Source organism: Palaemon carinicauda, chromosome 1 (genome assembly GCF_036898095.1).
Source record: "Palaemon carinicauda isolate YSFRI2023 chromosome 1, ASM3689809v2, whole genome shotgun sequence".
Classification (NCBI taxonomy): domain Eukaryota; kingdom Metazoa; phylum Arthropoda; class Malacostraca; order Decapoda; family Palaemonidae; genus Palaemon; species Palaemon carinicauda.
Window position 1 is genome coordinate 109,717,506 of NC_090725.1, and position 10,813 is coordinate 109,728,318.

Below are 10,813 nucleotides of genomic sequence, written 5' to 3' on the forward strand. Positions count from 1 at the left end.
TGTTATTATTATTATTATTATTATTATTATTATTATTATTATTATTATTATTAGCTAAGCTATAACCCTAGTTGGAAAAGCAGGATGAACAAGAATTTAACAGGAGCCAATGAAGTTTGAAATTATTATCATAATTATTATTTATTGTTGTTGATGTTGTTGTTGTTATTAGCTAAGCTACAACAGTAGTTGTGAAAGCAGTATGCTATAAGACCAAGGGTTCCAACAGGGAAAAGTAGCCTAGTGAAGAAAGGAAATAAAGCAATAAACTACAAGAGAAATAATGAACAATTAAAGTAACATATTTTAAGAACATCAACATCAAAATAGGCCTTTGATAAATAGATAAAAAAAATCGCTGCAAGGTTGAACTTTCGAAACTCGAACTTTCCAAGCTTGAAGAATGTTGAGTCTCACTAAGCAGGTTTATATGGGAACTTAGACGCTTGCTTTGTGCCATAAGCGACTGTGATACCTTTTAAGATTCGTGCTGGATAACATTTGATGTGGTTTGACATGGTAGAGACTCGTCTAGTCAAATGCGTCAATGGATTGACAAATATAGCTATAGCCTCCGTAGAAGTTCCTATATGCTTCTATACGACCTTACTGGATGAAATAAAGTTTTTATTGGTTTAATGGACTATTGGATGGGTGTTTACCGGCACCCAGACGCTTGTCCCCCTGAAGATGGTTTTGGATTGTGATTTTTAATTTTATTCGTATGGGGAGTTTGCGTCATGATTTGAGTGTATAAAGTGTTTGGAGAAAACAGGTTAAGAAAGGATCATATTCTGGAAGTTCAAAGCTATTTGTACTATAATTCATTCTGCCCCCCCCCCTCTCTCTCTCTTTCTCTCTCTCTCTTTCTTTCTTTCTTTCTTTCTTTCTTTCTTATCCTGTGCGTTAACTTTGTGTATTGTTCAGTTATGTTATAAAGATATATAGAAGACATATCATATCTCTCTCTCTCTCTCTCTCTCTCTCTCTCTCTCTCTCTCTCTCTCTCTCTCTCTCATTATCCTGTGCATTTACTTTAGAGTTCCTGTCACATTATAGAAAATATATATCAGAGCTATCGTGTATTTTTCTCTCTATATATATTTCTCTCTCTTTATCTCTACATTCACAAAGTAATAAAAAAATCATACTTAACTTTTCAGCACAGAATGTGCATTTCACGTCGAACACATTCACATCCTAAATGGATTTTTATATTAATGATTATTTTTAAGTTATTTTCCGGTAATGTGATTCTGTCTCTCCTTTTTATATCTTAATTTTCATCCTTAGTTAACGTGGAAAGTTGAGTGCTAGGAACGTTTGACTTTATTTATGTACAAGACCTCTGTAGGGTTATCTCCCACATGTAATAAAGAGCAAGTGTCTGTCTATATATATATATATATATATATATATATATATATATATATATATATATGTATATATATATATATATATATATATATATATATATATATATATATATATACAGACATAAATGCATATGCATTTCAAATACATCTGGTGTATCCGTATGACCATTTAAACATTGGAGAACATTCTCTATGAGTATATGTATACATTTCAGCTATACCCTTTCAAGTAGGAGAGTTAACACACAGGTTCCCCTTTCTGTATTTCCCTCTACTTTCGTTTCTTCCCCATTCGGAAACTTCCACTTTAGTTTGTAAGCCAGCAAAAAAAAAAAAACTTTTTTTTTTTTTTTCTCTGAGTCTAACCATGGCATAACTTGGTTGATAGAATCAACTTTTTTTCGGTCCGAGTGTAACCCTAATTTGATTATTGCAAGTGAAAAGGTGTCGTTATTAGATCAAGCTACCGGGCATAATGCCTTGGTTAGCGCATAATATATACGCTCACAATAGGTATTTCAATGTCAAAAGCTGTATGATAGTTTAATGTTGAATAGGCTCACATAAGTGTCTCTTCATAGTTTATGTATGACATATCAATTTTAACGTTGTTACTGAGCTTAAGGTATTTTATATTAATTATTCCTTACTTCTCATGTAGTTCGTTTATTTTCTTATTTCCTTTCCTCAGTGGGCTATTTTTGCCCTGTTGGAGCCCTTAGGCTTGTAGCATCATGCTTTTCCAACTAGGCTTGTATCGTAGCTAGTAACAATAGTAATAATAATAATTATTATCTATTTATTTATTTCCTCGTTTCCTCTCCTGTCTGGGCTATTTTTCCCTGTTGGGGCCCTTTGGCTTAAAGCATCTTGCTTTTCAAACTAGGGTTGGATCTTAGCTAGTAACAACAACAACAACAACAATAATAATAATAATAATATTAATAATAATAATAATAATAATAATTATTATTATTATTATTAGTATTATCATCATCTATTTATTTATTTCCTCATTTACTTTTCTCGCTGGGCTATTTTTCCCTGTTGAAGCCATTGGCCTTATAGCTTCCTGCTTTTACAACTAGGGCTGTACATTAGCTTGTAACAGTAATAACAATAATAACTATCTCTGCCATCTTCATTCTTATATAAACATTGTAAATCTTTATATCTACGACAGATTATGGATTTAACATTTGCGTAGTATACCGACATGTAACGTGGAAGCAATATTGAACCTTATATACGAAATACCTGAAATCATCTGTTATGTAGCTGTCACTATTCTCCATGGTGCCCCGATTTCGTGATTAAAGCGGATAGAGAAACCGAGATAGAAATTGACTTTGAAGCTCATTTTGTTTGCACATGCACAGTCCTTGATAAGTGCGACAATGACGAATGCAGTGTTATTGAAGGACGCCCAAAAGGCTTCGTTTCATGCTTCAAAGGGAAGCCGACAATCGTCTAAAATTAGGTGATCGATGCTGTCATCTATTGACATCAGATTTTCACGTCAGTCTCCATTCAGAGAAATAGAAGGCTGAGGGTTTGGGAAAACACTGAAGTCAGTTTTGATGGTCGTGTTCCGGTATTATATTTATTATTACTAGTGGAACCCGTGTAGATTACACGAAATGTTATTTTCAATACTAATTATCTTGTTCCTAACCTATACATGTTTGAATAAAATGTCCAGAGATTAATTTTATAATCTAGGTTATGGAAATTGATTGAACTCAACTTTTTGTCTATATAAGATGTGCTTTGGTTAAGTAATCAAAGTCTAATGTGAATTTGTAAGAGTATACCATTAAATTTATTCCGTTTTCTTTAAAGCGTGAATTTGCAAGAGTATACCATGAAATTATCTCCGGTTTTTTAAAGCGTGACATACAAAATAGATAAATAACACACGCTATCGTATTAATATATAGATTATTATTATTGTTATTATTATTATCATTATTATTAATATTATTTTGATTGTTATTATTATTATTGTTATTATTACTTGCTAAGCTACAACCCTAGATAGGAAAGCAGGATATGCAATAAGCCCAGGGGCTCCAATAGGGAAAATAGCCCAGTGAGGAAAGGAAACAAGGAAAAATAAACACACAGGTCCCTTTTGATGGTCGTGTTCCGGTATTATATTTATTATTATTACTTGCTAAGCTACAACCCTAGTTGGAAAAGCAGGGTATGATATAAGCCCAGGGGGCTCCAACAGGGAAAATAGCCCAGTGAGGAAAGGAAACAAGGAAAAATAAAAACACTGAAGTTACTTTTGATGGTCGTGTTCCTGTAATATATTTATTATTATTACTTGCTAAGCTACAACTCTAGTTGGAAAAGCAGGATATGCTATAAGCCCAGGGGCTCCAACAGGGAAAATAACCCAGTGAGGAAAGGAAACAAGGAAAAATATAAACACTGAAGTCAGTTTTGATGGTCGTGTTACTGTAATATATTCATTATTATTACTTGCTAAGCTACAACTCTAGTTGGAAAAGCAGGATATGCTATAAGCCCAGGGGCACCAACAGGGAAAATAGCCCAGTGAGGAAAGGAAACAAGGAAAAATAAAATCATGTTCCGGTATTATATTTATTATTATTACTTGCTAAGCTACAACTCTAGTTGGAAAAGCAGGATATGCTATAAGCCCAGGGGCTCCAACAGGGAAAATAACCCAGTGAGGAAAGGAAACAAGGAAAAATATAAACACTGAAGTCAGTTTTGATGGTCGTGTTACTGTAATATATTCATTATTATTACTTGCTAAGCTACAACTCTAGTTGGAAAAGCAGGATATGCTATAAGCCCAGGGGCACCAACAGGGAAAATAGCCCAGTGAGGAAAGGAAACAAGGAAAAATAAAATCATGTTCCGGTATTATATTCATTATTATTACTTGCTAAGCTACAACTCTAGTTGGAAAAGCAGGATATGCTATAAGCCCGGGGGCTCCAACGGGGATAGTAGCCCAGCGAGGAAAGGCAACAATGAAAAATGAAATATCTTAAGAACAGTAAGAACATTGAAATAAATATTTCTTAAATCATTTTAAAAACTTTAACAAAATAAGAGGAAGAGAAATGAGATAGAATATTGTACCCTAGTGTATACTCAAGCAAGAGAACTATATTATTATTATTATTACTTGCTAAGCTACAACCCTAGTTGGGAAAGTATGATATGCTATAAGCCCAGGGGCTCCAACTGGAAAAATAGCCCAGTGAGGAAAGGAAGCAAGGAAAAATAAAATATCCTAAGAACAGTAACAACATTAAAATAAATATTTCTTAAACTATAAAAACTTTAACAAAACAAGAGGAAGAGAAATAAGAGACGATATTGTGCCCACTAAGTCACTTTTGATGGTCGTGTTCCGGTATTATATTTATTATTATTACTTGCTAAGCTGCAACCCTAGTTGGAAAAGCAGGATATGCTATAAGCCCAGGGGCTCCAACAGGAAAAATAGCCCAGTGAAGAAAGGAAACGAGGAAAAATGAAATATCTTAAGAACAATAACAACACTAAAATAAATATTTCTTAAATAAACTATAAAAACTTGAACAAAACAAGAGGAAGAGAAATAAGATAGAATAGTGTGCCCGAGTGTACCCTCAAGCAAGAGAACTAAATGACAAGTTAAAGATGTGTATGTGTGTGCGTGTGAGATAAAAAAAAGGGGTAGTGGGAGAATTTTGCTTTGGAAAAAACTGGTTTTTATCTAGAATCGTTTTACATTGATCTTCGTAGAAAGCATGCAAATTCAGACTTAGATTTCTGTGTATATATGATAACACGTATATTAAATATTTCTTCTCACTTTTTTTTTTCATAGAGGAAATCTTGGAGCTTTGTAATGTTCTGATTTGCCGTGACTGGCTAATGACCCTTTGATATGCCGACACCCCCAGTGTTGCAATGTTGCATAAGTCATTCAATATTCTATGTGCAAACATTATAATAATACTGCTAACACTGTGTTGCATGTCATGAGATTGTGATATTTTTTTTCTTGAAAATTATTTCCCAAATGTTGCTTCTTGTGTTTGGTATAGGTATTTTTGCTATTTTTTTTATCGTATGGGCTTTTGTTGATCTGGGAGTTCGCAGACAGTTTCCTTATGGTGGTGGATAGGACTCTCTTCCTTTTTGGTGGTGGTGTAGGGGAGAGCGAGTCCCTTTAGGTTGGGGAGGGCTGAGATCCTTTTGGTGGTGGTCTGGGGAAGAGAGGTGGTGGAGACCCTCTTCCTTTTGGTGGTGGTGTAGGGGAGAGGGAGTTCCTATTTGGTGGGGGAGGGTTGAGAGCCTTTTTGGTGGTGGTGTAGGGGAGAGCGAATTCCTTTTGGTTGTGGAGGACTGAGGTCCTTTTTGATGGTGGTCTTGGGAATAGAGGTGGTGAAGACCCTCTTCATTTTGGTGGTGGTGTAGGAGAGAGAGAGTTCCCTTTGCTGGGGGGAGGACTGGGGTCCTTTTGTTGGTGGTCTGCCGGAAGGGGGAACTTTCTTTTTGGTGGTGGTCTGGGAGAGAGAGTTGGTGAAGACCCTTTTCATTTTGGTGGTGGTGTAGGAGAGAGAGAGAGAGTTCCTTTTGCTGGGGGAGGACTGGGGTCCTTTTGTTGGTGGTCTGCTGGAAGGGGGAACTTTCTTTTTGGTGGTGGTCTGGGAGAGAGAGTTGGTGAAGACCCTTTTCATTTTGGTGGTGGTGTAGGAGAGAGAGAGTTCCTTTTGCTGGGGGAGGACTGGGGTCCTTTTGTTGGTGGTCTGCCGGAAGGGGGAACTTTCTTTTTGGTGGTGGTCTGGGAGAGAGAGTTGGTGAAGACCCTTTTCATTTTGGTGGTGGTGTAGGAGAGAGAGAGTTCCTTTTGCTGGGGGAGGACTGAGGTCCTTTTGTTGGTGGTCTGCCGGAAGGGGGAACTTTCTTTTTGGTGGTGGTCTGGTAGAGAGAGTTGGTGAAGACCCTCTTCATTTTGGTGGTGGTATAGGAGAGAGAGAGTTCCTTTTGCTGGGGGAGGACTGAGGTCCTTTTGTTGGTGGTCTGCCGGAAGGGGAACTTTCTTTTTGGTGGTGGTCTGGTAGAGAGAGTTGGTGAAGACCCTCTTCATTTTGGTGGTGGTGTAGGAGAGAGAGAGTTCCTTTTGCTGGGGGAGGACTGAGGTCCTTTTGTTGGTGGTCTGCCGGAAGGGGGAACTTTCTTTTGGTGGTGGTCTGGTAGAGAGAGTTGGTGAAGACCCTCTTCATTTTGGTGGTGATGTAGGAGAGAGAGAGTTCCTTTTGCTGGGGGAGGACTGAGGTCCTTTTGTTGGTGGTTTGCCGGAAGGGGGAACTTTCTTTTTGGTGGTGGTCTGGGAGAGAGAGTTGGTGAAGACCCTCTTCATTTTGGTGGTGGTGTAGGAGAGAGAGAGTTCCTTTTGCTGGGGGAGGACTGGGGTCCTTTTGTTGGTGGTCTGCCGTAAGGGGGAACTTTCTTTTTGGTGGTGGTCTGGGAGAGAGAGTTGGTGAAGACCCTCTTCATTTTGGTGGTGGTGTAGGAGAGAGAGAGTTCTTTTGCTGGGGGAGGACTGGGGTCCTTTTGTTGGTGGTCTGCCGGAAGGGGGAACTTTCTTTTTGGTTGTGGTCTGGTAGAGAGAGTTGGTGAAGACCCTTTTCATTTTGGTGGTGGTGTAGGAGAGAGAGAGAGTTCCTTTTGCTGGGGGAGGACTGGGGTCCTTTTGTTGGTGGTCTGCCGGAAGGGGGAACTTTCTTTTTGGTGGTGGTCTGGGAGAGAGAGTTGGTGAAGACCCTCTTCATTTTGGTGGTGGTGTAGGAGAGAGAGAGTTCCTTTTGCTGGGGGAGGACTGGGGTCCTTTTGTTGGTGGTCTGCCGTAAGGGGGAACTTTCTTTTTGGTGGTGGTCTGGGAGAGAGAGTTGGTGAAGACCCTCTTCATTTTGGTGGTGGTGTAGGAGAGAGAGAGTTCTTTTGCTGGGGGAGGACTGGGGTCCTTTTGTTGGTGGTCTGCCGGAAGGGGAACTTTCTTTTTGGTGGTGGTCTGGTAGAGAGAGTTGGTGAAGACCCTCTTCATTTTGGTGGTGGTGTAGGAGAGAGAGAGTTCCTTTTGCTGGGGGAGGACTGAGGTCCTTTTGTTGGTGGTCTGCCGGAAGGGGGAACTTTCTTTTTGGTGGTGGTCTGGGAGAGAGAGTTGGTGAAGACCCTCTTCATTTTGGTGGTGGTGTAGGAGAGAGAGAGTTCTTTTGCTGGGGGAGGACTGGGGTCCTTTTGTTGGTGGTCTGCCGGAAGGGGGAACTTTCTTTTTGGTGGTGGTCTGGTAGAGAGAGTTGGTGAAGACCCTCTTCATTTTGGTGGTGGTGTAGGAGAGAGAGAGTTCTTTTTGCTGGGGGAGGACTGAGGTCCTTTTGTTGGTGGTCTGCCGGAAGGGGGAACTTTCTTTTTGGTGGTGGTCTGGGAGAGAGAGTTGGCGAGACCCTCTTCATTTTGGTGGTGGTGTAGGAGAGAGTGAGTTCCTTTTTGGTGGGGAAGGTTAAGGTCATTTTGGTGGTGGTCAGGTTAAGGGTGGGTGCTTTCTTTTTGGTGGTGGACTGGTTGAGAGAGGTTGAGATTTTGGTGGTGGTGTAGGGGAGATAGAGTTCCTTTTGGCTGGGGAGGGCTGAGGTCCTTTTTGGTGGTGGTCTGGGCGGAGAGAGGTAGTGGGGACCCTCTTCAAGTTGGTGGTGGTGTAGGGGAGAGTGAGTTTCTTTTGGAGAGGGAGGGCTAAGGTCCTTTTGGTGGTGGTCTGGCGGAGAGAGGTGGTAGGGATCCTATGCCTTTGGTGGCGGTGTAGGGGAGAGGGATATCCTTTTGATTGGGGAGGGCTGAGATCCTTTTGGTAGTGGTCTGACGGAGGGGTGAACTATCTTTTTGATCGTAGTGTGGGTAGAGGAAGACTCCTCCTATTGCTAGTGTCGGGAGGGGTAGGGGTTAACGGGACACCCCGATTGGATGCCAAAAATTAGAGGGCTAGTCCCGGCGATCGTACGCCAAAGCCGACACGAAGATCAACACAAAGAGAAAAGTCAAACAGGCCGTTGTTTTTCAAACAAGGAAGCATTACGTAAAACTTACCTAAATTACAGACCTCGGTCCTCTGATGCGTGTCACGTTATTGCGTTAGGTAAAGAAATTGGTAAAAAAGGTCCAAAATATACTACAAATTTGCACGATCTTAGATTTATATTTCTTTTTTTTTCACGTTTTACGCTGTCACCTGGATATATAGGAATGCGCAGTACGAAGATTTGCTTCATCTTTCTCTTCTTCTTTCTTGTCCAATAACTAGATAATCAATGTAAACTTCAAAGCGGAATGGCTACAAACAGGGGTCCTGTCCCCCTCCCCCGCTCATTGTACGTGATAATGTGGTGTTGGCATGCGTCTCCCTCCGGACAAGCACACATATGGCTAAACAATTTATCGTATCATCCCTCGCTTTCAGAAGGGTAGAGTTTATTCAGCTAGCTCTTATAGTGAAGGAGATAGTTAAATTTTGCTAGGTGAGTGGATCATGGTGAGAGGTAGATGGAGATGGTTTGGGCATGTTCTTCGCACTCCCCAAGTGAGATTAGTTCGCCAAACTTTAAACTAGGCTTCACAAGGCACTAGAAGAGTTGGAAGACCCAGGTCTATATGGCTGAGGACTATGGAGCGTGAAGTAGATGATGATGAATGGAGAAGTATTGATTTAAAAGCAAAGGATATAGACGACGGGCGAAATATAACTTAGGCCCTTTGCATCATTAGGCGTAGGAGGAGATGATGATGAATATATATATATATATATATATATATATATATATATATATACTGTATATATATATATATATATATATATATATATATACTGTGTGTGTATATATATATATATATATATATATATATATATATATATACTGTGTATATATATATATATATATATATATACACAGCATATTTATTTATTTACTTATTTATATGTGTGTGTTTGTGAGTATGTTTATATTTATATATTTGTTTATGTATATATATATATATATATATATATATATATATATATATAATGTATATTTATATATATAGATATATATATATATATATATATATATACATATATATATATATATATATATATATATATATATATACAGTATATTTATATATATATGGTGTCGTTATTTAATATATGTGCATTTCAAGGATTATTCTTACATCGTTGTAAGTAAAACTTAGTATTTTTCATTTTATGTATAAAATTTCAATCAGGTTTATATCAAAATTCTCCCATCTTTCAAATAACTTATTGTATGACTTATGTCTTAGCTTCCCTTCATTTTATCCATCAATTTTAATATTCTCTAAATTTAATATCACAAAAGAGATTGCATAAGAAATTTAGCTCTTTTGAATTTTGAAAATATTTTGTTATTTTTCTTTTGATTGCTCGTAACATTGATTCGGAAATTATTATTATTATTATTATTATTATTATTATTATTATTATTATTATTATTTTTATTATTATTATTATTATTATTATTATTGAGGCCTTTTAGCGTCAATAGGCGTAGGAGAAGTTGATGATGATTATTATTATTATTATTATTATTATTATTATTATTATTATTATTATTATTATTATTATTGAGGCCTTTTTGCGTCAATAGGCGTAGAAGTTGATTATTATTATTATTATTATTATTATTATTATTATTATTATTATTATTATTATTACGAGCTAACCTACAACCCTAGTTGGTAAAGCGGGATGCTATAAGCCCAACAGCTCCAGGCTCCAGCATGGAAAAATAGCCCAGCGAGGAAAGGGAATAAAGAAAAATAATTCCAAGAGAATTAATAAACAATTAATATAAAATATTTTAATAACAATAACAAAACAGAACTTTCATATGGTCTTCCAATGTCTTGAGTTAAGATCTCTTGCTTGAGGGTACACTCGGGCACACTATTGTATTTTCTTTCTCTACTTCTTGCTGTTTTGAAGCTTTAAGCCTCTTGTTATTTTCAGGTTTTTATTGTTTATATACGAAACATTCATTTTAATGTTATTATTGGTCTTAAACGTCTCTTCTTATATCCTGTTCTTACTGGGCTATTTTCCCTGTTGGAGCCCTTGGGCTTATAGCATCCTGCTTTTTTAACTAGGGCTGTAGCTTAGCAAATAATAGTAATAATGATTATTACGTCAAGCTGTTCAAAATTAAAACATTCCCTGCAAGTTTCAACTTTTGGAAATTCCACATATTCAACTGCTAGATTAAAAAAAAAAAATCTTTTGAGTACATCAGATGTTTTGAGAGGCCCCTCAGTGCTAAGAGATTGCTTATTATGGCAATGATAATTACCTCCAACAACGAAGTGGGAAGGAGGTTATGTTTTACCTCCTATTT

The 10,813-nt window shown here is 37.6% G+C and overlaps 1 protein-coding gene across 1 annotated transcript; it reads right to left on the reverse strand.

Annotated features, from left to right (window-relative positions):
• Window positions 1–5,519: 5,519 nt before the first annotated feature.
• On the reverse strand, window positions 5,520–7,458 carry LOC137653806 (uncharacterized). The gene is made up of 2 exons (XM_068387480.1): window positions 7,224–7,458; window positions 5,520–5,779 (listed from the first exon to the last, which is right to left on the reverse strand). Exons 1-2 carry the CDS (start codon window positions 7,456–7,458, stop codon window positions 5,520–5,522), a joined length of 495 nt encoding a protein of 164 aa, XP_068243581.1.
• Between the last annotated feature and the right edge of the window lie 3,355 nt (window positions 7,459–10,813).

What these genes read in the sequence shown, in the direction of transcription:
- LOC137653806 (XM_068387480.1), bottom strand. Translation starts at nt 7,458, where the DNA reads ATGAAGAGGGTCTTCACCAACTCTCTCTACCAGACCACCACCAAAAAG. An exon ending in AGGACCCCAGTCCTCCCCCA is followed by an intron (nt 5,780 to 7,223) that starts GCAAAAGGAACT and finishes TCTATTCCCAAG; the next exon opens with ACCACCATCAAAAAGGACCT.